At 34.0% G+C, this 27,787-nt stretch overlaps 3 protein-coding genes across 8 annotated transcripts; 1 reads left to right on the top strand and 2 right to left on the bottom strand.

The window, feature by feature from the left end:
* The first annotated feature begins 226 nt into the window (after window positions 1–226).
* On the top strand, window positions 227–5,931 carry LOC142523701 (uncharacterized). 3 transcript variants are annotated; one of them, XM_075627491.1, is made up of 11 exons: window positions 227–577; window positions 858–1,762; window positions 1,924–2,013; window positions 2,091–2,555; window positions 2,830–2,917; window positions 3,034–3,201; window positions 3,353–3,579; window positions 3,698–3,785; window positions 3,888–3,928; window positions 4,010–4,083; window positions 4,182–5,931. In XM_075627491.1, the coding sequence occupies exons 1-10, from the start codon at window positions 340–342 to the stop codon at window positions 4,076–4,078; spliced, it is 2,379 nt and encodes a 792-aa protein (XP_075483606.1). In that variant the 5' UTR covers window positions 227–339; the 3' UTR covers window positions 4,079–4,083; window positions 4,182–5,931. The 3 variants fall into 3 exon arrangements, with proteins under 3 accessions (XP_075483606.1, XP_075483568.1, XP_075483644.1); XM_075627453.1 differs by having other exon boundaries at window positions 4,010–4,094; XM_075627529.1 differs by having other exon boundaries at window positions 289–577; window positions 848–1,762; window positions 4,010–4,094.
* A 3,417-nt stretch (window positions 5,932–9,348) lies between these two features.
* LOC142523413 (protein BASIC PENTACYSTEINE6-like) lies at window positions 9,349–12,830 on the bottom strand. 4 transcript variants are annotated; one of them, XM_075627235.1, is made up of 3 exons: window positions 12,600–12,830; window positions 10,728–10,778; window positions 9,349–10,450 (listed from the first exon to the last, which is right to left on the bottom strand). In XM_075627235.1, the coding sequence occupies exons 2-3, from the start codon at window positions 10,731–10,733 to the stop codon at window positions 9,560–9,562; spliced, it is 897 nt and encodes a 298-aa protein (XP_075483350.1). In that variant the 5' UTR covers window positions 10,734–10,778; window positions 12,600–12,830; the 3' UTR covers window positions 9,349–9,559. The 4 variants fall into 4 exon arrangements, with proteins under 4 accessions (XP_075483350.1, XP_075483412.1, XP_075483476.1 ...); XM_075627297.1 differs by having other exon boundaries at window positions 12,605–12,830; XM_075627361.1 differs by lacking the exon at window positions 12,600–12,830 and adding an exon at window positions 12,071–12,587.
* Window positions 12,831–23,166: 10,336 nt separating this feature from the next.
* LOC142516486 (NAC domain-containing protein 76-like) lies at window positions 23,167–25,797 on the bottom strand. Its single transcript, XM_075619863.1, has 3 exons — window positions 25,529–25,797; window positions 24,776–25,051; window positions 23,167–23,833 (listed from the first exon to the last, which is right to left on the bottom strand). Exons 1-3 carry the CDS (start codon window positions 25,698–25,700, stop codon window positions 23,274–23,276), a joined length of 1,008 nt encoding a protein of 335 aa, XP_075475978.1. The 5' UTR covers window positions 25,701–25,797; the 3' UTR covers window positions 23,167–23,273.
* Window positions 25,798–27,787: the final 1,990 nt, after the last annotated feature.

Below are 27,787 nucleotides of genomic sequence, written 5' to 3'. Positions count from 1 at the left end.
AATATTTTTAACATAAAAATTAATATTTTTTCACGAATATCTGTGTCACAAACTTGACCTATAAAATAATGTAATAAAAATTTTGGGTTGTGTCTTATATAGAGTAGCTAAATAAATCTAATCTAACAAAATAAAAAAAATTAAGTATTATCCTACCAAATTTTAAATACTTCATTATCCTGTGCGCAAGCTTGTAAGCAATTCAATGATTTAATAATTTTCGTATTCGGTGGTGGTCGCAAACAAACACGCCTTAACCGCAATGTCAGCTGCCGAACTAACTAGGGCTCCAATCTCTTGAAGCCTTCGCCCTCCGGGAAATAATCTTCGGTGACAAGAATGACAAATCGCAAAGTCGATACCGTCAAAACAGCCACGACGCCGAAGAGGGCGTCATCGGCGGTGAATAAATCCGCCGGCAGGATGCAAGCGACACCGTCCTCTGCAGGAGTAAGAGCTGAGTCTTCTCCTGCAAAGACCTCCGATCCAAAGCGTGCTTCGTCCGGCCGAACGAGAAAAATCAAGCCTAAAGATGGTTCCCCCAGCATCGCCCCCACTTCTGTGCCACAACCATCAGGTTTGTGGATGTAGAAGACGCAGTGCTAGTGAAGTTGGTTTGGTTCGCGGGATAAAAAGTTTGTTTTGGTTGTAGCATTGTTTATCTTCATGGTTTCGTAAAGTTTTCAGCTGCGTAAATGTTGATGCTGTGTGAAATCATCTCTAATTCATTGCATTTGGTCCTCTGTTTCTGTTTTTTGGGACACTTGTTTTGAGATACGAGTGCCTCGTTATTTTTTTCTTCCAAGTCTAGATTTTGTATTGTGATTTGTCTAATTAGTTTTTTAAGTTTGTTGTAGTTGAAATGGTGGCATCATCAGCTGAAGCCTCTCAGTTGACTAAGGTTACAAAACGTGCACCTAAAGTAGTGAGAAAGGTCGTAAAGAAAGTGGTAAAGAAGAAGATCCCTGTTTCAGCTAGGGATACTTCTGGGCGTGCCCCAGAAATAAGGGTTGATGAGACGGCAATGATTGAAGAAACATTGAAAGAGAAAGCATTTGAGGGTTCCAATGTTGCAGATTCTGTTGGCCATGAACCTACTACAGATGAAAGCTCTTTGGTAGGAAATATTCAAGGGTCTGCATTGGAGAATAAAAATACCTGTAATGCTGGAAAACACTTAAACAAGGAAGATATGGTGGGTGAACCACAGAATCACTTGATGCAAATTACTGCAAACTTGTGTGTTGTAGAGCCTATCATTACCGGTACAATGTCTGTGGATGGTGTAGAGCCCACACTATCTGATGCAGAAGATCCAGAGGAAGAGGAGGAAGAACAGACAGAAACAAATAATGAGTCCATGAGGAAACAGGATGATGCTTCCCTTGAGGAAGCTGGTGATGAAAAGATTGAGGGGATCAGTGATCAAGAGGTTCATGAAGAATTTGGTGGGGAAGATTTTGCTGATGACAATGAACCAGAGAATATGTCAGAAGCTGAGACGTTGGAAGAGGAACAAGTAGAGTTGAATGTTGCTGCAAAGGAGCGTAGAGCTAGGAAAGAGAGGGAGATATTTGTTGGTGGGTTAGACAGGGATGCTGTGGAAGAGGATATTAGAAAGGTTTTCAAGTATGCTGGGGAGGTTGTTGAAATTCGCATACACAAGGATCCTGCCACTAATAAAAACAAGGGCTTTGCTTTTGTTCAGTTTGCAACAAAGGAACAAGCTAGTTACGCATTGTCAGAAATGAAGAACCCTGTTGTATGACTTCCACCTGGTTTTTGTTTTGTTTCTTATACTTTAAAATTGGATGCATAAATTATGCAATTTTTTCTTGTTATTTATTTTTAATTGACGTGTTTATCCTTTGTGAATATAAATGTGTATGGTTGGTTGCAACTCTGACAACGGATTTTGTTTAGATACATGGAAAGCGATGTGGTACTGCTTCAATTGAGGGTGATGACACATTGTTTTTGGGTAACATATGCAATACTTGGACTAAGGAAGCGGTAAGATTATTTATGTGGTGTTATAATGAACTGTTTTCGTAGCTCATGGTGCATTAAATTTTCTGGGCCTGTGGCAGATTAACCAAAAGCTTAAGGATTATGGAGTTGAAGGTGTTGAAAATATTACTATGGTAGCAGATCCTCGAAATGAAGGGTTGAGCCGTGGTTTTGTATTCGTTGAGTTCTCTTGTCATGCTGAGGCTCTATTGGCATATAAAAGACTCCAAAAGTCCGATGTTGTATTTGGTCACTGTGAGAGAACTGTCAAAGTGGCTTTCGCTGAACCTCAGCGCGAGCCAGATCCTGAAGTCATGGCTCAGGTTAAGTCAGTGTTTATTGATGGGCTCCCACCACACTGGGATGAAGATCGTGTGAGGGAGAATTTCAAAGTTTTTGGGGAGATAACCAAAATTTTGCTGGCACGAAATATGTCAACTGCCAAGAGGAAGGATTTTGGGTTTGTTGATTTCAATACCCATCAGGAAGCTGTTTCTTGTGTTGAAGGTGTAAGCAAAAATGGACTGAATGATGGCAACTTGAAGGTATATTGTTGTTTTCCATTGGTGTGGTGTTAATGTTTTTGGAGAAATTTTAAGAATTAAGTTTCTTATTTTGGGATCATGCAATGTATTTTATTCCAGACAATCCTTTTGTTTTATTAAAGGTACCGTTGAGACTTGGAATATAGCAGCCTGTAATTGTTGTTGGTTTTGTTGCTAATTTTACCTGTTATTTTGTTGCCCACTTGTTGCTTTCCTTGTAAGTTTTTTTTTGCGTGTCTTATCAACTTTGTGCTCCTTAATTGTTTCTGTCTAGGTTACAGTGCGAGCGAGACTTTCAAATCCTTTGCCAAAGATGCAGGCTATAAAAGGTGGAATGTGTGGAGGCTTTCGGATTGGTCATGGTAACTGTGAATTCTTTTCAAATAGTTTTGGTGCAAGTGCATGTTATGCTAATTAGGTCAATGCTTCTTTTCCATACAAAGGATTTAGTGTGATATGTATTTTACTTTGCTTGCAGGAAGGGGTTTTGTTCAAGCTGGCCAGCCTTTCACCAGAGAAAACTTCCAATATGGCGGAGCTTTTCATCCTCGTGGCGCTGGACGTGGTGGCAGGGCGGACTCTTTCCGTGAACATGAATTTAATGTTCCACAACGACCTGTTCATGGAAGACATAATTCTGGACGAGGTTTGTTGTCCTCCCTTGTCACTGATACTTCTCTTTAATGTCTAGTACGGCATTGCAAGCAAGGAGGTCAAATTGTTGAACGGTGCATACATTTTTCCACTGCAGCTTTTTTTCCTCTTTTGTCAAAAATTGTATTGTGTACCATAAGCAGGGGAAAGATGGGGTTTCAGGGGTGCTTACCAACGCCCAGAGCCTGCAAGGCCTTACCCCAGCAGGTTGAGACACGGTGATAGAGGCTATGGTCATTATGAGCCATACCATGGGCCAACATATTCTTTCGAGGAGGGATACGCAAGGCCTTTCATGGGGAGGCATTTTGATGACTCATACCCATATGATGATGTTGCACATGGGATAAAGCGGCCTTATTACATGACGGTGAGTTGGAATGTTGATGTTTCCTATTTTTTGTGCATTTTCATGTTGAATGATTGGTGTGGGGAATCACGCAGTAGGCTGTAACTCTTCCATTAACGCCCTTCACTTTTTGGACCAGGATTCTGATTTTGCAGAACCCAGTAGAAGTCGATCTCGGGTAGATCATTCAGATCACACTGTTCCACATCGTGGAACTAGATATCAAGGTATGATTTCCATAAACAATTCTTATTTTTTATAGCCTGTCAACACTTATTTGGATGCTTTCTTTTCTCTCCTTGTTATGCTTGCACTCTACGATCTTGCAGCCGATGGCAGTTTCTTGCCGCAAAACTATTATGGGTCTGGGGTGAGTTTCCTGGTTCTATTTTTACCAAGTTGGGACTTTTATGTTATACCTTGAGTATTTATTTTCGACTCGATGTCACAGTACGGTGGTGGTGCTTATTCAGCATTTAATCGGGCTGATCATCCATATGAGCGTGATTATTACTATTAGTCTCAGTGAGTCTATGGTAATTCATGCTCTCAATTCTCCCATTTTTACATTTGGCTGTATGACTCCGATTCTCATACAGAACCTGTATTTTATATGTTTGCAGATGAATGGCTAAGGTCTGAGTTTCATTCCTCCATGAGATTCACTGGACAAGATACTATCTTGTGGCTTTGGTTGAAGTCCGTCGTTTTATTTTGCTCTTTTTAATACCTTTTAATTTTCTACTAGCTATTTTGTTGAGTCACTCTGCTGTTCTTTCAATTCTTGGATGGACTCCTTGGTCAGAATATAGATGTCAGTTTAGTGCTAATGAATTTTAGGTTGTGGCTTATGAATGGGCCATCATGTGGATAATGGTCTACTTTGTTAAGATGCCTAGGTTCTAGTTCTGATGTAAGATGGAGTGCTTTGTTATTTTAGTTTTGTTTGCTCTGGGTACGAGCAGTTTGGAGTTGTTGGCAATGTTTTTGAGACAAGGCAGACATGTTCCTTCATTTATGATGTTTTTTTGTGTATGGAGACGATGACTTTTTGTTGAAACCTGGGATTGGAACTTGGGTTTTGATTTCTTAATTAGAGTGTTTCGCGAGTTTGAGATTTTAAAACCCAATATCTGGTATGGGTCGACACTGCTGTCTTTGACTAATGAAGTTGCACTTTGTTAAGTGGTGATTTCTTGGAGATTATTATAAGGGAATTAGTTTGATAAGTTGGCTATATTAATGTATCTGCTGTCTACCTTGAATTTTAGGTTGTAATGGCAATATCTAAGTCTAAGGTGGAAAATCTTGTGGATTATAATGTGTTTTTGCAAACAGGAGCATCAGCAGTTCAATAGTTTTCCTGATAGTTTATATAACTTAATGTTGACATGAAGTTGATATCTTTATGGAGGTTTTGATGGTTACTTTTCTGTAGCTGGGGAATTTAAGTGCTGCCTTTATTTGGGCTAACGGATTAAATTGTGGGCATCTTATGTTCTGATGAGATCATGAGAAAAAACTCAGGAATGAAGTCGCATTTATGGCAATTTATAAAAAAATAGTGTCTTGTTGATATGTACAGACCAAAAAGACTGACTAAACTTTCTGGTCCATGACTCAAATGAATCTCTGAATTGCATTATGGTTCATAGGAGTTAGAATCACACTGAAGTGTGAACTATTCGTTAGTGAAACTAGCAATTCTTGGCTCGTGATGCTTGCATTTTATTTTTAATAAAAGTATAATTTTATCTACAAATTTTTTTATTTAACGTGTAGTGGTGTTAGATTAAATTTTCCATATTGATTTTATATTTTATTATGTTTTCCTTGTAAAAGATAAAAATAGCGAGGGCGAGGGTATTTTGGAGGGTACTTTGGGAAAGAAAACTCGGTGTGACATGAGATTTGGGAACCAAAATTAGTTACCCGGGGGTCATGTGCTACATAGAGACACGCTGGTTGTTCCCATAAATATTTTGTTTTAAAAAACTAATCATTAATTTGAACCTTGTTTAAGTAAAAGATGAAAATGATATATTGCTTACCTTCAAGGTTAATTTGTTGATATGCCTTTATTGGGATTTTGCTAGCGAGCCTGATTTTTCATGTTCTGAATCTAAAAGCTGGTCAGGCCAAAGGTCTCTCATCAGGAATCTCATTTATATTTGTTCTCATTGGAATCGGAAAGGATTTGGTTTTTGGATATTGTTTTGTAGTTTTTGGATCGAAGTGTTGTATCATGCTAAAAAAACTCTTTGAATTTTTATGTTTGTGAGGGGGCATGACTGCAGTTATACAATGTTTGGCAGGGCTTGTATACCTGTACATGATCTTCATTGCCTATAACTAATTTCTAGTCTCACCTTAGCTGACTGACTTGAATGATATCTGAATCTGCATAGAATGCTTTCAATACATTTACTTTTTAGTTTCTCAATCGAATTTCACATTGATTTCTGGCATTTTAAGAATTGTGTCATAAAATGATGATTAGTGTTTATGATAATTAGATAACTGCGGATTAGATGGCACAAAATTGAGGATGGTCCACTTAACCGTACTTTGTAAAGATGTGACAGGTTTAGTGGAATGGATAAGATTTGAGCATCTTCCTTTCCTTACCGTTGTGTAAGTTAAGGCATCCATCTGACTATCTTCGATAAAGGATTAGAGACCAGACACAAACCATTGTGGCTATTTTACTGAAAAAGCTTATGCTATTTCTAGAGTTGCATTTCCTCCCTCATCTGACAACTTTGGATCATTTGGGTCTATGAGTGTTCCACCCCATGTTTTATGAATCAAGGCCCGTGTGTTGGTCATGCTACATGGGATGAAAAACTTCGACAAATGTCAGGTGTAGCAAGAAGAATGTCTATTTTGCGGATCCTTTCAATTCATGATTAATCTAGGTCTTGTCAACTTATTATTCCATTCAGATTTCTGGGCACTTCCAGGTGAAGCCAGCAGCTCACCAATTTGCAACCTTTTTTCTTCAAAAGTGTAATCATGCTGATACACATCTATTTACAGTCACCCCTCTCTTCTTTTTGTCTTCTGTTTCTCGGTTTCTTATTTTCCCGATTTACCTTCTGATATTTTTGCGAATATTCTGAATCCTTGATGAAGAGGCTCGAAGATATACTTTTGATTTGATGATCGACACGTGTGTGTTGATACTCCGCATACTAATTAACCTCATTAATATGATGTATTAGTTATTTTGTAATATATATGATGATGACATTTGAATTTGCTTATCGATTCTACTCTGGATGCTCATCTTTGTATTGCCCCGGGCTTCCAGGTCCATCTTGGCATCCTTTTGGTTTTTGGTTCAATGGATTTGGGAAATAAACGTGTTGTATAATTAATACTGATTCTTTTTGCCAAATCTACACTTGCAATGTAATTCTTTCTGATAATTTCTTCTTGCAAGTCTCTTTTATTTCCATAGCATCTTAAGCCTCGAATTGATCCACTGGAAAATAATTTGGTCACATGGTTGCCGGTAGGGTATTGTTTGGCACTTATGGTCAAATAAGGATATAATTTTAATATATATCCATCCTTGTTTCGTTCATTAAAATCAAACGATGCATAGGGCTGTCATCCCACTTTAGAATTATGTGGCAGGGGTTTATAATTGGCAATTTTTGTGGGTATGTTGGGGGTGATTTGTAATTTTTCAAACACTAGTAAAAATAACTAAAATTTCAAATAAATGAGAAATTATTAGAGTTATTGAAGAAGGCAAATTATACTTATGAAGTGACATTTTACATTACAGTTTGTGATTATTAAATTAAAGTTATTATAATGATGAAACAATTTTTTTTGGGTATTGTTGTATGAAATATTGCTTTATCTTATTTATCGATGTTTATGCTCTTTTTTTTAAAAAAAATAATTTATGTATATTATCTTTATTTATATAATACTCAACATCCTCTAAATACTTGAAATTGTTGTAGTCTCTTAAGCTCTGGTCCCCTTGATTATAATATCCATGCATAATTTATAGAAACTCAAACAAACATTTCCTTTAGAGCGTGAATTATGAATTGAATCACAGTTCTGATGAGAATGGTGAAAAACGGTTCAAGGAAAGATTTCACTTTGGAAAATAAATCTCCTATATATTAGAATTTGATTTAAAAAAATGGTGCAAGGTGAGTTGAGTTGGCTAGCCTGCTTAACAAGTTTACAACTTGTGATCTCGAACTGATACGTAAATTGTTTTTATATGTGGGTACTATATAATAAAATTAATATTTTTGGTATTAAAATTATAATGTTATTATGTTATAACAATGTTGTATTAATTATTTATAGACGAAGTTTAAGAATTTTTTCAATCAAACTTAAGACGTGAGTTTGAAAATGTTCATGGATAACAAGACTTATTTGGAGTAAAAAATTAGAAAACAAAAGAAGAAGAAAGGAACAAAGGATAATCGTTTGCATAAGAGAAACTAATTTCTTTTGAAGCCACTGTAGAAAGGAATGTAAATATAATATAACGATGCAATAGATTTACCATTGAATATCCTTTAAAAAAAAAAGAATTACCATTGAATATTATATTTGGATCTCTCTTGGAAAAAAATGCCTTCTGGATATTACTTTTAATCTCGTCAACACAACAACAAAAGGGTGTTGATTTCATTTCAATAAAACTTTTCACTCGACATATATAAATGGGATCATGTTTAATTTTGGAGCAATATCAATGCATTTCTTTGAATTAGCTTCTAAATTAACAATTATCTTACAATTGAACCCCCAACGCATTATAATTTCAATTTCGAAGTGGGTTTATTCCAATAACGAAGATCTATACCATATCATATCAAATGTGCGATGAAAATATCAAGTCATTTATCAGTTTTTGTTAAAAGAACCAACACAATATTGAATATACAATTAACAGTGTGTTTGACAACCAGGATTTGAGAGGATTTCATGGGATTTGAATTTCAAAATCCTACTTTTACTGTTTGGCAAAGTGATTCAAAAAAAGAATTCGGATTTGTTCATAATTTTATGGGATTTCATGGGATTTCAATGAGTATATACATATCCCATCAAATTTGATAAGATTTGGTGGGATTTGGATTTTAAAAACATACAATTATTTTTTTATCCAACACATCATTCTCATCAACACATCATTCTCATCAGTCAACTTCTCCACCAAAAATTTCTAAATGATTAGACTTTTTTTCTTTTAAACTTTTTTAGAAGTTGAAAGATTTCGTTTAAATTTTATAAGTTTCGTGTGTTATTTACTGATTAATATAAATAAAAATTATAGTAATTATCCAAAGTCTTTTTTTACGTTTAATAATTAATTTCATGTTAAAGTTTGAAGTTGTTTGATGATTTTTTAATTATTATTTTATGTGCACTATGATTAATAAATAATAATTAATTTTTGAATTTACAAACACAAATAATAGAGAAGAATTATTAATTTCTAAACTTCTTTGGATTATTTATGTTTATATGATTTCTAAGGGTATCTTAGTAAAATTTTAAAATTCCAAATTCGAATCTTTTTTTCTCCAAACTAAGAAATGAATTTGTAAATAATATTTTTAAATTTTAAACCAAACACCAAATGGAATTTCGAATACTTGAATTTTCAAATCCAATTCCAAATATTATGAAATCTTTTTAAATCATGATTGCATAGAAAGACGAATTAAAATAACTGAATTTTGTGCTAAACTGATTGATTCAAAATTATACAAATATCAAGCGTTAGCCATTTTGACACAGTTGAAAAGATCCCGTATGGAGCAGATTTTTAACATTTTCTTGAAAGTATACACACTGAATAATAATACAATCAGGGAAATCACAACAAATGCAGAAAACTTCAAGAATGGTTGATATCCTAAGATTGGATTAAATAGGGTAGAGTACCATTTTTTGTTACCTGTGAAACTAAGCAGAAGCCTATATCCTCCAAACCCAAACACGTTTGAAGCTATTTTAGTGTGCTGTAACGATTCGTGCCATGCTTAGCCCAGTGAGATTTAAGATCCAGTGGAGTAGAGAAGTCATATCCCTCGGCAGCAAGCCGATTAAGCAACTTGCTAAATGCACTGCCACTCATTTTTCGGCCACCAACGCGAGAGTAGCGTCTATTGGCCGCCTGAGGCAATGGATACATTGAAATCGTGGTAGTACAGCAGGCTGACTGCCATCCACCACTGCCCCATCTGTAGCAAGGTTGGGGAGATCCTGTGCAAGTGCAAACAGGCACTGGCATGGCTGAGTCATCGAAGCTTATTTGGTTCAAACCTAGATTATCTTTCCATGAAACCGGCTTATCTAGGTCCTCCTCATCGCAGTCCAAAACTCGCTCCTTGTTCCAACCATTGGATGCAACAGAGTTAACTGGCTTACTCAAACCTTCGGACGATCTTTTACCAATTCTCGCGGATTTGGCTGACTTGGTTGGCTTTCCGTCTTTTGGCTGCCTCCCTTTTCTTGATTTTGCTGTTTCAGGAGCCTCTGTAACAGTGAGTTCATCAACTCTTGAACTTTCTCTAGGACTAAAAGCTGCTTCGGATATATGCACTTGCTGGTATGGGATGTGCTTATCTCCACTGGGTAGTTCGTGTCCAGATGTATCAGGGAGAGTGTCATATTCATTCCCTGAATTCTCTCGAAATTGCAGAGCAGCAATTGCTTCGTCTCGCTCCTGCATGGCAGCATTTCGCTCGGCAATTGTAGCATCACGCTGCAGCATCGCCAAATCTCGCTCTTGGAAAGCCCTCTTTCTCTCCTCTAGTGCCATGTTCCTCTCTCGGATGGCAGCATCTCTCTCGGCTGTGATGGCCATGAATGTCTTTATGGTAAAGTGATTGTGGTCCTTCCATCAAAGTAAAAATGTCAGTAACACGATCATTTCTATTCTAAATAGTATGATAATTGAGCTGATAAACAAAACACAGCCTGTTATTTATAATCTCTTTTTCCTCTTTCATTCAATTCCAAATATTTTCAAACAGTTCAAACTCGAACTCTTAGCAGTCTTAGTCAACTATTTTTTGATCCCAAACGTTCTAAACTTTTTCATTTTCTTAAATTCTTAGACACGTGTGAACACAAAAAGCAAACAATAATGAGAACTGGGATCATATAATTACCATCATAAAGAATTAATTTGATCTATAAATGCATCCCCAAAGTGGCTGTTGCTGCACAAATGAAAACAACGTATTGGTAAGAAATCAAAGTCTGCAAAGGCAAATAAGGTAAACTATCAAGCCCACAAAATATCCCCAGCATAAATACTTACAGATTTTAGAAAGTCACAGCAAGACATGCTATGGTGATACATGGTCAGATCAAGTTTTTTTAGAAATGTTCTAAAAAAGTTGTTCAATCAAACTATTTGCATCCCATTCTTGAGATGTCCGACAATTAAGCAAATCAAATTAAGCCATACTAACCTATTATCCACTTCAGATAGAGGAGGTTCCACTAATAGGTTCTGTGGCAGCTAGATTGCTTCATCTCATGACAGGACTATGTGTCAAGAAAGAGGGCAAACAATTACTTCATACAATGACTTGACATGGTTGGTCAAGTTACATATTTTCAATTCCCGTTTGTTGTTCCTTTACCTCACTTTTAAGGCTTGATTATAAGGATGCCAGTGAAATTTGAGCCGGGAAAAAATGTTGAATGTACAACAATCACAAGTACATAACTTTCAGAAAGGCTATAGCCTCTTTTTTGTATTTCTCAAGTTTATTTGACCAAAAAATTGTTCCTGTCCATATTTTCCTTTAGTTTGAGTTGTGGGGTTCTCACGACACTAGCAACTACAACCAAAAATTCTTGTACTCTTTCAGTGCAGAGAATTGACATTACACTCAGAGCATTGATTGTAGACAGTGCCAGTTTTCCTTTCAGTGACTGTCAACTATACTATTTTAACATTTTTAACAACATAACTAACTCAAAAGATTCTGAACTGAACGAAGTTTTTTAAGAACGCGGTCCAAAAAATTAACAAAAATAATATAATAACACGAGGAAACAAACCTAGATAGCTCTTGAAAGTTGAAACTAATCAAAATTAGACTAAAAATGTTTATACGCATCAAAGACTGTTGAAAAATAAAGATATCAGCAAAGATGGGAAAAATCACAGCATCGGATGCTTGTAATATTGTTATGTTGCAACTCCCTTTTGACCGGATGTCAGTCAACCTAAGTTTACAGAACTCACCCTTAACATAAAAGTCGACGATTAGACAAATTTAATGTAGTTCCACTTCCCAATAATAATTCAAGGCTCAGAGAAGAAAGTGCTTCGGTGAACAAGGTCATTTGAGACACGCAAAGAAAGGACAAAAGGAATAAGGTAGTTTGCATAGGCATGACAGAATCCAGAATTTTTCAAGTCTACACACACATATCCATGATTTCTCAAATACACAGATATAGATACAGACACAGAACAAGCAGTTTGACAAACAACCTCACAAGTATATACACCTCTAACATGCAGCGCCAAAGCACAGATAACAAATCGGATCTTAGAATGGACTCCGATACTTTTATGGCAAGAGATTCCTTGACCATTCACATTTTTACAACTAACCATGGATGCTTTTACATCTGTGACAAGCTGCTTAATCAGAGCTTGGTGGCCTGATTACAAAAGCCCATTAATGTTAACTTTCTTTGAACCTTGACTGACGAAAATTCATCATATTCAGGTAGTTTTTGGAATTGGGATGACAATAGAAATCAAGATTGTGTAACGAAACCACCACCTTTGTGCAAATGCAGCTTAATTATAGCCCAAACCAAGTAAAACTACAGCTAGAAAACAGAGATCAACCAGCCATAGCTAAAACAGAGATCTGAGCACGAGAAACGCAATTCAATGCTGGATCAAAGACAACACAACGAACTGGGCTGGCGTAAGCAGATCGATAAACCGATGCGCAACAACGTAAAGAGAAAAACAAACACAAAAGAAAACTACAAAAATCTGAGGTTACCGAACCGCAAGCGATCTAAAGAAGCCTCTCTCTCCCCTTCTTCTTGTCGTAGAGAAGAGAGAGACGCGATTGTATCTGCGGAGTTGCAGGCCAACGATGGCTGAATCTCTGCAAAATTCGAACTTTAGGTGCATTCGCGCGACGTCGTATTGGTAATACGATTCCGCGACATTGCCCTCTGGAGATTTGGGTCAGGCAGAAAATGATCGGACCCGAGTCTCCCTCAGCAATGTCTTTTTGGGTTGACTTGCCTTATTTGATTTTTATTAAAAAAAACCATATTATATATTTGGAGATGGAGAATATGGAATTTTTTTAATCATTTATTAGATTTAAAAAATTGTAATTAAATCACATATTTAAGAAAATATTTATTTTATAAAAATTATAACTAAACTAATTATTTAAAAAATAAAATATATTATATTTTACACATACATAAAGTTAAAAAGATTTTTCTCGAGTACTTAAAATGCATGATAAATACCACCAAGACCTCATGCGTCGTAGGACTTGTGGTTGATCAGTAGTCCATCGAGTCTTTTGTGAGACAATCTCACGAATCTTTATCTGTAAGACGGGTCTACCCTACCGATATTCACGATAAAAAGTAATAATCTTAGCATAAAAAATAATATTTTTTCATGGATGACACAAATAAGAGATATGTCTCACAAAATACGACCCGTGAGACCGTCTCACATAAGTCTTTATCTGTGAGACGGGTAAATCTTATCGATATTCACAATAAAAAGTAATATTTTTAACATAAAAAGTAATATCTTTTCATTGATGGCCCAAATAAGATATGTGTCTCACAAAATACTACTCGTGAGATCGTCTCACACAAGTTTGTGCCTTATATATATGGCCATCAGTGTTTACTGTCAAGCGGGGGCTAAGATTTCCATGTACGATTAGATCTTTATTTGGACCGAACCGGACTGTTCAACCGAAATCCAAACCGAATTTTACGATTTGGCTAAAAATCAAAGTATTTTTCTAACCGAATTTTCACTTTTTAAATTTCATTTATTGATTTATATTTATTATTAATAAAAAAATGATTTAACATCTAAAAAATAAAAAAAATCGGTTTTCGGTTCGGTTCGGTTCGGTTCAGTTCAGTACACTCTTGTATATGTTCAAGAAGTAATAAATTTTTTATATATTTGTTAGTATTAAATTAAGCTTTTTATAATATATATTGATTTTTTGTTATTTATCGTTCAAATGTTTATATGCGAATAGGGAAATTTTCATGACCCAGTAACTTCGACCGAAACTGTAAAAATCTTTGTGTTATATGAATTTTTTATTCATGTTACACGTGAAATGTTTTCCCCCCTATAATATGGTGTATTTTGAGTTTTTTGAATTATCAACATATATGTAATACCAATTTTTATTAAAATGTGAGATATCTCCAAAATCTAATAGTTTTGAATACGACGAGAATTACTCCCAAGTGGAGCATTAACTAACTCGATCATAGAACCTTATGTATTTATTGTTTTTAAGCATTTTCTTGTATGTGTATCAGTGTATATATATATATATAGGTAAAACTTGTGTGAAACTGTCTCACGGGTCATATTTTGTAGACGGATCTCTTATTTGAGTTATCGATGAAAAAATATTACTTTTTATTATGAATATCGGTAAGATTGACCCGTCAGATAAAGATTCATGAGACCGTCTCACAAATTAGAGACCTACTCATATATATATATATCCAATAATGACTATTGGAATCTAACCCTTTTGGTATAACTGTAAGAATTCATACAAAAAAACGTTGCTTTCCAACGTGGATCACATTAATAATATAAAACACAAAGTACGCATTATTCTACGCTAAGAACTATGTGTTTATTTGTATGTCAGATAACTTCTTCGCGTACATTCTTGAAAGGCGAGAGCAACTTTAGTTGCCTTTTTATAAAAAATGGAAATATTACAATTTTGATATTTTGTATTTTTCCATTTGTAATTTTGATATTCTATTCAGTTTTAGTTCATCATCTTTATATTTTAGACAATTTATTTTTTTTCCATGTTGCGCTAATATGACCTTAAAGTATCTAGCGCAGTGATTCCAAAAGAGTAAAGTTGTGTAACTAAGATTTTTTATATAACATATATACGATCAAAATTTCATAGCATAGTTCATCTAGACTTGTCAAATTGGGTTAGGCTCGTCGGACCGATCCGCTCCACTATAAAAATTGAACGGATTGGGTTGATAAAATAGCAGCCCGTTTGGAGGCGGGCCAAATGGGTTGAGCCTGTTTGGGTTGCGGGCCAAGACGGGTCGAGCCCAAACGGGGCGAGTTGGCCCGCCAAATTAGGATAAAATTTTATATTTTTAAGTTTTAAGTTTTATATAAAAATTGAAATAAGTTTCATGCGCCTTCATGTCTTAAAACAAATATATTGATAATTTACTCTTAGAACAAATTTATTGATAATTTACTCTTACAACAAATATACATAAAGAAAATAAAAAAAAAAAGAAATTTACAGATATACATAAAGAAAACAAAAGGGAAGAAATTCCTGTAAATTTTATTCATGAATCTTAAAATAATTTTTAAGCATAGCAGTTGTTTGTGAACCCAAGAGTGGTTTCGTTTGAAGTCCGACGAGTTGCAGTGAAATTTTGTGGACTCGACGGAGGTTTGCTAATTATGTGTGTTGTTGAAGACATAATATTTTTTAAAATTTACAACCGTCTCTTTACTCGACTTTATGTTCTCTTCCATGTTTTAATCTTCATGTTTTGTTTAAACACTTTACTTTTTATGGATTATGTTGTATATTTTCTTAATTTCTTATTTCAATGTTTTTAATTATTTTATGAAACTATTTGACTAAAATATATTCAGAATTTTTTTCTTGAAAAAATAAGCGGGTCGGCCCGCCTAACCCGCGGTCCAAGGTAGGTTGGACTGGATTGACCATTTAGAGGCCCGCCCCGCCTCGCCTAATGGCGGGTTGCGGTTTCGACATGTCTAAGTTCATCCAATATGAAAGTTGTTTTGTTTAACATAAAAGTACAGAAATTTTCGATATTGTATGTATCAGATTTTAGGTGTTGTAACATCTATCCACAACATGCAACAGAATAAATTAATTAAACACACAAATAAAATTTAATTACTAAAATAAGATAGACTAAATCATGCACAAATATAAATTGTAAATAATTTACAAAACCAATATCAGTAAAAGTACGAAACACGATTTTCCATTAACAAATCAAGGAAGAAAAGTGCATCAACAACAAAACAAAGTCTCAAAAGTGACGCCAAACTAGAAAAAGCAGATCGAGATGAGGTTTTGAACGAGATTTTCATATTGTACACACACACATATATAAATATATATACACATACACATGCATGTATATATCATCAAGTGTGTAATTGTTTTTGAGTGGTGGGTTATTGTATGGACAAAGCATGCGAAATGGAAGCTCGTTTGCTTAGCGCATGCCAGACAACCTTCGACCCCACATTCATCACTCAATTACATATATACATATAAATTAAATGTACATAATACATCATACATACTTATATATATATAGTTATTCCTACATTTAATTTTAATATCATGTGCATTTGTGTGCTAAATGATTTATAATTAATATTAGCGAGATACTTATGGAGTGTCCAAAACATATCATTTGTTTCATCATTTATATTTACCTCTCTACGATGTCCATTCGCCATATTATTATAATTGAGTTTTAGTCATGTATTTTTTTAGATTTTTTGGCCTTTTGTTTCGTTCCATAGAATTACTGCTTATGCGGCTCTAGACGCATCGACATCACATCAATGTTAGGAGAAAAATTGAATAAAAATTGCCATAAAGATATATAGTATACTAAGACTGAATTTTAAAATTTGTGGAACGGGTGGATACCATATATATATATATATATATATATATATATATAAACACCCGCGCGCGTTGAGGACGAGAACGAAAAATCTTCGTTGGTCGGCACTGACCCAAAACTTTTAATTGGATTTTCAAATTTAATATTTTAAAAAAAAAATTAAAATATTCGGCACTGACCAAAAACTTTTAATTGGATTTTCAAATTTAATGTTTGAAAAAAATTAAAATATTCCTGAATTTATGCAAGAATGTTTCCAATCAACCATCTTTTCCATCAAAATTTTAAAAATAAAAAGAATTATAAAGTCAAAGTCATGATTTTTTTTTTTTTTAAAAAAAACTCAAAGTCATGACAATTGCTTTGGCCTTTACTTGGGGTTGAATTTCTTTCTAATTTGACCTGCTACCTGTATAGTTCATTAATCCGACGTATTCACACAAATCGTGATGAAAATGTCTGCTTTTTAACCATGTTATTTTAATTTACTCTTTTCCCCCTTTTTTCACGATCTCTTCAAAAGTTGCATGCATGCATGCGTATATACATACATATAAATGATGAATCTTGTGCATACAGTGTGTGTGTATGTATGTGTGTGTGTTTATATATATATATATATATATATATATATATATATATATATAAAATTTAAAAATTGTTGTGAATAGTAAAGAATATAGAGAAGAGAAAATGATTTTCGAATGCTTTATTCATGATCTGAGACCTCCTTTTATAGAGCACATTTACAGGGAAACAAATCTTATTCAATAATCATCTAAAATATTATTTCTATAACACTCCCCCTTAGATGATTATCGACTCAACAAATTATTTGCAAGAGATGTTGGGGCTCAAATGTTGCCTCATTAAAACCTTGTTAGTAAACCAAATGGGAAAAACCTGAACGAAGGAAAAGAGTACGACAATAGATACTCCCCCTTATCTCAATCATCTAAGATCCTTCAACTGGTGCATCCCTATCTTGTGCACCAATTTCTTGAACGTTGAAGTTAGCAATGCCTTTGTGAATAAGTCGGCTACATTGTCACTTGAGCGAATTCGGGGTACGTCAATATCACCATTTTCTTGAAGCTCATGTGTATAGAAGAACTTTGGTGAAATATGCTTTGTTTTATCACCTTTGATATAACCTCCTTTTAACTGCGCAATGCAAGCAGCATTATCTTCGAATATTACTGTTGGCCTATCTTTGGCTATTGGGAACCCACATGACTCTTGAATATGTTGTGTCATAGATCTCAACCACACACGCTCCCGACTTGCTTCATGCATTGGAATGATCTCAGAGTGTTTTGAAGATGTCGCTGTTAAGGATAGCTTCACCGACTTCCATGATATAGCAGTGTCTCCTCGTGTAAACACATAACTTGTCTGGGATTTAGCTTTATGTGGATCAGAAAGATATCCTGCATCTGCGTATCCAACTAAAGAAGACTTTGATTTTGTCGAATAAAATAATCCCGCATCAGTTGTACCTCGAAGGTAACGAAATATGTGTTTTACACCATTCCAATGTCTTCGGGTTGGACATGAGTTATATCTCCCTAAAAGATTAACAGAAAATGATATATCTAGGCGCGTACAATTTGCGAGATATGACAGTGCACCAATGACACTTAGATATGGTACTTCTGGACCAACGATTTTTCTCCATTTTCAGGTGGTCGAAAAGGATCTTTGTTAGCATCAAGTGATCGAACAAACATTGGTGATGCTAATGGGTGTGCCTTGTCCATGTAAAAGCGCTTTAATATTTTTTCTGTATATGATGATTGATGAATAAATATTCCCTCTTGCAAATGTTCAATTTGCAATCCGAGGCAAAATTTTGTCTTTCCTAAATCTTTCATCTCAAACTCATTTTTCAAGTAATTGGCATTTTTATTAAGCTCTTCTGGAGTGTCAATAAGATTTAGATCATCAACATATACTGCCACAATTGCAAAGCCCTCATATGTTCTTTTTATAAAAGCGCATGGACAAATAGCATTATTTGTGTATCCTTCTTTTAACAAATATTCACTAAGACAATTGTACCACATGCGACCAGATTGTTTTAATCCATATAAGGATTTATGCAGTTTTATTGATAAATAGCCTTGGGCGCTTCACCATTTTCTTTTGATAGTTTGAATCCTTCAGGCACTTTCATATATATATCACTATCAAGTGAACCATAAAGATAAGCAGTTACCACATACATAAGTCGCATATCACGAGTTTCTGATACTGCTAAACTGATTAGTAATCGAAAAGTATTGACATCCATCACAGGTGAATATGTTTCCTCATAGTCAATTCCAGGTCTCTGCGAGAAACTTTGGGCTACGAGTCGCGCTTTGTATCTTACAATTTCACCATTTTCATTCCTCTTTCGTACAAAAACCGGCCATCTGTATCCTACTGGGATTACATTTTCAGGTGTTCGTACTACAGGTCCAAACATTTTATGTTTTTCTAGTGAGTCTAATTCAGTTTGTATGGCCTCCTTCCACTTTGGCCAATCATCTCTTTGTTGACAATCCTTAACGGATTGTGGTTCTGGGTCTTCATTATGTATGATGTCAGGGGCGACATTTAGGGCAAAGACATTGTCAACAATTGTGCTATTTCGATCCCACAATTTTCGAGATGATATATAATTTATTGAAATCTCATTATTTTCATGAGAATTTGATTCTTCAGAAATAATATTATCCAAGTTTGGTTCATTGATTTCTATTACTATATCATCCAAGATTTCTTCTTCGGGAGCTTTTGAATTTTCTTTCTCTTGTACCTTTCTTTTTCGAGGTACAGTATCCTTGGAACCAATTGGTCGACCACGCTTCTGGCGTATTTTAGATTCATTTGCAAGTTGAATAATAGCTGGTCCTACGGGGACATCAATTTTTACAGGGGTATTCTCTGCATGTATATGTGACTTTGTCACATTCTTTGTATTAACAAAAGCATCGGGCAATTGGTTTGCAATTCTTTGCAAGTAAATGATTCTTTCAACTTCTTGCTCACATTAATAATTTCGAAGATCATAATGAGATAGTGTTTTCTCATTCCAACAAATCTTTTGTTGTTCTTCGGGATACAACTTTATTTCCCCTAGATTTGGAAATTCCAATTCATCGAAGTGGCAATCTGCAAATCTCGTAGTAAACAAGTATCCTGTTAAAGATTCCAAATATCTAATAATAGATGGTGAATCGTATCCCACATAAATCCCAAGTCTACGTTGTGGGCCCATTTTTGTTCGTTGTGTAGGTGGGAGAGGGACTTGTATTGCACAACCAAATACTCGAAGGTGAGAAACATCAGGCTCTCGACCATAAGCAATTTGTAAGGGTGAGTATTGGTGATAATTAGTTGGCCTTATACGAATCAATGATCAGCATGTAATATGACATGGCCCCACACAGATGATGGAAGTTTGGTTTTCATCAGTAATAGTCTAGCAATTAATTGCAAACGCTTAATAAATGACTCAGCTAAGCCATTTTGTGTATAAACATAGGCAACCGAATGCTCAACTGAAATCCCTATTGACATACAATAGTCATTAAATGTCTGTGATTTAAATTCACCAGCATTATCAAGACGAATTGTCTTGATTGAGTGATCTGGGAGTTGAGCTCGTAATTTAATAATTAGCGCAAGTAATCTAGCAAAAGCTATATTTCGAGTTGAAAGCAAACTAACATGTGACCATCTAGTAGACGCATCAATCAATACCATGAATTATCGAAATGGTCCAGATGGTGGGTGTATAGGCCCACAAATATCCCCATGAATTCTTTCCAAGAAGGTTGGGATTTAACATCAATCTTTGTAGGGGAAGGTCTTATAATTAGTTTGCCTTGTGAACAAGCTACACATGAATAATCATTGTGTAAAAGAATCTTATGGTTCTTTAGAGGGTGTCAATGTGAGTTAATTATTACTCTGCGCATCATTGTTGTCCCAGGGTGATCAAGTCGATCGTGCCATAATTTGAAGCTCTGTTGGTCAACAAACTTCTGGTTTGTGACAATGTTTGCTTCGACTGTTTTTATTGTTGTAAAATACATTCTAGAAGGGAGTGCACATAATTTTTTTTTATCTGCTTCTGGCCAGATATAATAGATGTTATGCAAAGGTATTCGAAATTATTTTCATTTAATGTTTCAATATGGTATCCATTTCGGCGGATATCTTTAAAGCTAAGCAAATTTCTACATGATTTGCTCGTATATAGGGCATTTTCAATATATAGGCTTGTATTATTTGGTAAAATGATTTTTGCCTTTCCATAACATTCAATAATTTTTGATGCACCCGATATTGTTGTAACATTATTTTCAGCCAATGTTAACTCCAAAAAATACCTTTTATTTTGAAGAATGGTATGTGTTGTACCACTATCCACTAAGCATTCATCTTGACATTTCATCGTTAATCTAAAATAAAAATATAAATCAATAAGCTAAATATGATAAATAATTTGTAAGACTTTCAAAGGAAATATTTTATTGAATAATGAAAACATTTTTTTGTTGTATATGATTTCTATTGAATTTTGAATCCTGGACATATGACCATGACTTTTTGGAAATTTTTTTTTTAAAATCTTTACCGTAATAAACGCTTTTAGTATTATAAGAACTGTAAATTATTCACTTGCTTATTTGGTGAGCTTCCTTTTTTTTTTTAATTTTTGTAACAATAATTGACACGAAAATATAGTAAAATCGAAGAAGGGGAAAAAAAACTCATAGAGATAATACAAGTGATGGATAGTACAAGTCGCAGTAAACCTCCTTTCTTGCATACTACAAACTGATAATTAATTATCTCTGTTTTTTTATTGTCTATTCTCCTTTCTTGCACAGTATAAGTGATAACATGTGTTATCTTCATAATATTTAGTTCAATTATAGTAATACAATTTTACTCTATATATGTCATAACTCTAATATAATTTTTTTTAAGTTGCAATGACGAACATCACCAAACTTGAATTTGAAACACTTGACTTGACTGGAAAAAATTATTTATCATGGATTTTGGATGCCGAGATTCACCTTGTCTCTATGAATTTAGATGATACAATCAAAGAAGGAAATGAAATGTCCCAGCAGAACCGTGAGGACACTCATTTTCCTTCATCATCACCTCAATGACGGATTGAAAGTCGAATATCTCACTGTGAAAGAGCCACGAGAACTCTAGAAAAATCTAAAAGAAAGATTTGACCATCAGAGAACTGTAGTTCTCCCAAAAGCCCGATATGAATGGATGCACCTACGGTTACAAGATTTCAAGTCCGTAAGTGACTATAACTCTGCATTATTCAAGACTAGTTCCACACTGATACTTTGTGGAGAGAATGTCACTGATCAAGATATGTTAGAAAAAATATTCTCCACTTTTCATGCATCAAACGTGCTCCTGCAGCAGCAATATCGTGAACGTGGATTTCAAAGGTACTCTGAACTCATCTCGTGCTGATAACGTGTTGTGAATAGTAAAGAATATAGAGAAGAGAAAATGATTTTAGAATGATTTATTCATGATCTGAGACCTCCTTTTATAGAGCACATTTAGAGGGAAACAAATCTTATTCAATAATCATCTAAAATATTATTTCTATAACAAAAATTCATTTATAATAATGAAATTAACTAACCATATATTTAAATAGCGTGTTCATTCAATAACTGAGATATTTTACAAGCGCGCACACATACACATACGTATAAGCTCATTCGTCCATGTGAATCGAATCCAAGCAGATATATGACCTTTTTCTTAAAAAGAAAATGCTTGGTCATGAATTAGGTATTCTTCCATAAAATATTAGCTTCACAGATCCTATTATTGGTTGCAAGTATTTTCTAGCATATCAGTCACTATTATTTGATAGGATGAATTCTCGAAATTTAATTTTCTTCATTACTTGTGTTATTATCGATATCATATCATTAAGTAAAGAATATTTATAATAAATTACATTAATAATATGATGTTTTATGTATACGTGATATCTTCAGTTAGGCAAAAACTTGTGTGAGACGGTTTCACGGGTCGTATTTTGTGAGACATATCTCTTATTTGAGTCATCCATGAAAAATTATTACTTTTTATGCTAAGAGTATTATTTTTTATTGTGAATATCGGTAGGATTGACCCGTCTCACAGATAAAAATTCGGAAGCCATCTCACAAGAGACCTACTCCTTCAGTTATATTTTAAGGGAGGGTTCCTAAAATAATTTTGTAAAATCTTTTAGGTAGTTCTCAAGTAAATTTATCAAAATATTATCTAAATTATATTGCATGTGTAGACATTCTCCTCCAAAACCATTTATTTTATAGTTTATTGAAAAAATAAAATGCTCTTAATATTTAATAAGATTGGCATCAAATTAAAATTAAATTTGGAAAATGTTTTTCGTTTACGATATATTCTAATTAATTATTATTGCATGGTAAAAATATATATATTAAAAAACAAAGATTATATTTATTAATTCAAACTGTGATTTATAACCAAATTATTTTCTTTTCAGGAATGAGTTGCTTTAATTTTGTCTTATGATAAAAAAAATTTATGGGGGAAAATGATAGATACAAGACAATGAATGCTTAGACTTCATGATTAATTATATCATTCACAACCATAATTATATGTCACCAAAAAAAGGAAAAAGAAAAATAATACTTGTCCCAAATTCCATGGACAAATTCGTCTTGATTCACAGACAAAACTCATTTATTAAATATGCAAATTCCAATATCACACTCACTCGAGATTGCATCATTCAACTTTGCTCCTTCTTCCCCACAAGTGAGCAAATCCTCAAAGCTCGAAACCCTGTCACCTTCATATTCAGCATCTCCGTGGCTAAGCTGAGAGGCAACAAATCTGTCAAGATCTCTCCAATCCATTACATTCTTTGATTTACAGTATTCCTTTATGTAATCATCATTATCATCCTCAGTACTGCTAGCACGTATTTCTGTTACGGAGCTAGGTTTTTTTGCCGTGACAAGGGTCGGAGAATCTAGCTCTGGGAGCTGCACGAATTGATCGGGGTACTCAATTAGATTTAGGGTTTCAGCGGCAGCATCTGTTTCTTGTTTGAAGGCCAAGTTTTCGGCTAGACGGTTTAAGGGTGTGTGTTTCGATATTTGATCGATTGAACTCATAATTTTGCTGACACCAATGGGTTCATCCTGATAATAGTAGGCTGAGTCCCACCCTAAAATGGAGCTCTTTGTTTGGGTTATGATTCTTTTCTTGAATGCCCGGCAAACCACCCAGCCTTCTTCCTGCTGCAAAAAAAATTGTTACGATGAACATGACGAATCGCTTGCATGATTTTGATAATTATTAGGAAAATATGTTTGATTTATTGAAATTATAGTTTAATCAAACGGTATTAGTAATTTAGTACTATTAATCTCTCGCTCATCGGCAACGACTGGAAATGTGCATGGACTTGAATATGACTTCATGGATTCTCAGATCAGAAAAAGAAGCATGAATAAATAGAGGAGCACTTCATAGTTTCAACTGAATTAGAACTTGGATATTTTCTTTCTTTGTAAGAATTATAATTTGTTTTTAAACATACTAGAGTAAAATAGGAAAAATTCTTGGAAATCTTGATCCACGAATCTTACATTAAAATCGGGAGGCTTGAACTTAATTCCAATCACAAATTCTGAGATTTTTTTCGTCCAAGGAAATTCGACCGATTATATCCCTTCTTTATTTGACCGCGAACTTTAAAATGTTGAAGAATGTCTGGAAATCTTATATATTCATAAAAAAAAATTGTTTAAATGGAGAAGGTACCTCGTTCATTCACTGAAAAAAGGTCCTTTTGACTACGGAAAAGGGATCGCCTTTCTTTACATGCATGTTGAGCGGGATTGCATTTGAATGCAAAGGAAGTGCATGCCTAGTTATTAAAAAGATGGGGAATAATGGGTTCTTACTCACAGAAATTAAATCAGTTTATGCCTTGTTTAACTCTTTGTCATACATAATTAACGAGGAAACGAGTCCTGCGACTTTAATTAATTTGTGTAAATATTGGATATTCACGATTAACATTTTTACTTTTCACTCATGGATGTCTAGTAATCATCAAAAGTTACTTGAATAAGGCTTGTTTTAGCGAGCTTTAAACTATATATTAAAATTCCCGATATTATAGGTTTTAATTTCTTTAAATTTGAAGAAAAAGGGTGAATGAAGAAACTTGCCCGAGGAAGACCATTTTCTTCTGATTCAAGCCTGTACTCATGCATGATCCAGTCTGTTTTATGCCCATTTGGTGCCCTTCCTTTGTAGAAGACTAGGGTTTTCCTCATACCGATAAGTCTCGATTTATCGTATACTGCTTTATCTCTTCCGGTGGCCTTCCAGAACCCTACCATCGTGGCCCTGTTAGTTCTTGTACCAGTTGGGTACTTCTTATCTTTGTGACTGAAGAAATACCACTCCCTATGCTCTTCGTACCCGATTCGACATTTATCTGTGGATATTATAGAGATGTCATGTGACGGTTAGTAGAACTATATATATATATATATATATATACACAATCAGAGACTTTAATTTTCTATTAGCTCTAGTGAAAACATGTAGAAGAACAAAGAAATGACGAGAGAGAATCTTCTTTAATTGTAAATTATGTAATTACTTGGTTATGTGATGTGCTTCATTTGATCAAAGAATTGGATATCAAGATTTTTAATAGTAACAAATTTGCACTCGCAATTCTTGAGCCAAAGAGATTTTTCAGAAATCATCCAAGATCGATCCGTTCGTTCTTTTCCCTCTTATGAATAATCAAAACGAGCACAAAACCTGCTGAAAGTACCGACTAAGATGATCCGAAGTCGTTTAAGCGACAAAAATATGTCCGAAATCAGAATATATTGAGGAAAACCCTAATCAAGAAAGTAAAACCAACAGAAAATGAAAGAAATCTTGACGAGCTGCTTAATACCTTGAAGATCCCATGGTTCAATCCTATACAGATCAATATCTCTTATAACATCAAAATCTATCTTCTGTCCAACAACCTTCTTCCTAAGATAGTATCCGACCAGCTCCTCATCCGTCGGATGGAACCGAAACCCGGGCGGAACACGAGAATTATGCTCCATACTCGGATCCATCAATCAATATCTCCGCATCAAATTCACACCCCACTTATACAAGTCAAACCACTTATTTTCTTTCACTAATTTCCATCATCTCTAAATCATAACCAAGCTATATAACACAAAGCACAACAGAAAAGTTAGACGACAAAAGGTGAAGAAAAAAACGAAATCATGAACCCTACCTATCAAAAGGTGACAAGTGTTATCAGATATAATTATCAGCACATTTGGTGGTGAGCAGCACTTGACATTTTATCTCTAAAAGGTATTCAACGCGTGTTTAAAGAAACCCTTTTTTTTATTAGTTTCGAATATATATATTTTTAATTTAATTTGTTGGGTTATTAGAATAATTGGAATGGGAAAGCAAATGATTAAGCAGTGCTCCTAATGAAGAACGAGAGAGGGTAAGAGGATAGAGACTGACAGGTGATTATGATGTAATGTTGGGCAATGGTGAATTAGAAGCAACATAGTATAGTTTAAGTTTATTATATTACTTCAATACTTCATTCTCCCTTTCAAATATATATGTTTTCTTTCTTTTTTCGGATGTCCCAAAAAGTTCAGTTTCTACATTTAATAGCATTATTTGGGTTAGTTAAATGTTTAGGTCTATGAAATAGTGTTTTATTTTATTCCACATATGTTCGATTATATTGTATTTTAGTCGTGTTGATTAATAAATACATTTTAAATCGAATGAGAAATATCTTTGAGTATTTTGTTCCTTTTATTTTATTAATTAATGAGAAATTGATTAATTTTAATGTTACAATTAGATAAAATTTTCTATAATATAAATTTCAGCTCTGAGTAGTTAATTATTTCATAATAAATGAAAATTTTGTGCTCTGAATATAGTTTCCGAATCAAGTATTATCAATGTGCGTGTCATCCCTAAATATTCGTAGCACGCCTGCTTGTATGTATAATGTATATAGAAGATTAATGAAAAAAGAAAGAAAAGCGAAGTCTGAAAGAAAGGAAGCATTGGAAAGGTGGATTCTGACCTTCTTGTCTCTTTGTCTGGAAATAACATTTCACCTCTTTTACACATGAACTCAGCTGGAAATAGGTAAAAGTATCACATTTATATTTTAAAAATTTTATATAAATTTTGAATTTTTTTCTATAAAAATCCGATAAGTTTTGGCATTTAGAATATTAGTTTCACAAAATGAGAGTGGAGAACTTTTGAAATTGACCCCGTACGTTGATTTGTATATATTTCTAATCCTTTGAATTGTCAATTTTTGAGCTTAATGAAATAAATATTTTACCGGTAAGAGTGAAAATTTTATATCTAAAAAAAATTATATATATTTTTTGAATTTTTTCCGTGAAAACCTGTTTGATTACTATGGCTTATTAATTTCGTAAATTATAATATTTGTTTCACAGAATGAAAGTGTAATTTAAATAGGAATTGTTGGCATCGTGACACACTTCACCTTTTGAACACACACACACACACACACATATTGATATATATATATATATATATAAAACTGCACAATACATATACAAAAGCCATATGAGTCAAGAGAGAAAGGAATGGGTTTTTTTTCCCTCAAATCTATCGTTCAAGCTTAACAGAGGAAACAAAAGAAGAATTCAAATATATATGTTATATAATTTGTTAAAGTTTTGTTTTCATCCAATAATTTAGATTTTTTTTTGTTTTGATATTTTTTGCATGAAAGCACTAAATCCACCAAATATTACTTATTTGACACTGATTTTCTCTTACGTTTTTCATATGACAAGAATAAAATCATTATTACATACATTTAAACATATCTAAACAAAAAAAATTGGATTACGAGAAGAACCAATGAAATTGACAGATTTAGACGTGAGGTGTTTAATTTCAAGATTTGAAAATGGATTTAAAAATACCAAGATTTATGAGCGAGTTTATAATTATAGATCTAAACTGGGCCAAATATTTTGAGAAAATGTAGGAAAAAATAAAGTAAACTATAAGCATATATATATGTATAATTTTTTGTGTCCTCGAAAGTGCTAGGCCTAAGACAGATGTCTCATCGAATTCGTCTGATCTGACTCTATCATGTTTTGATTTTTACCGATAG

This window comes from Primulina tabacum, chromosome 1, assembly GCF_025594145.1.
Source record: "Primulina tabacum isolate GXHZ01 chromosome 1, ASM2559414v2, whole genome shotgun sequence".
Lineage (NCBI taxonomy): Eukaryota > Viridiplantae > Streptophyta > Magnoliopsida > Lamiales > Gesneriaceae > Primulina > Primulina tabacum.
This window is presented reverse-complemented; position numbering and strand designations above follow the sequence as displayed.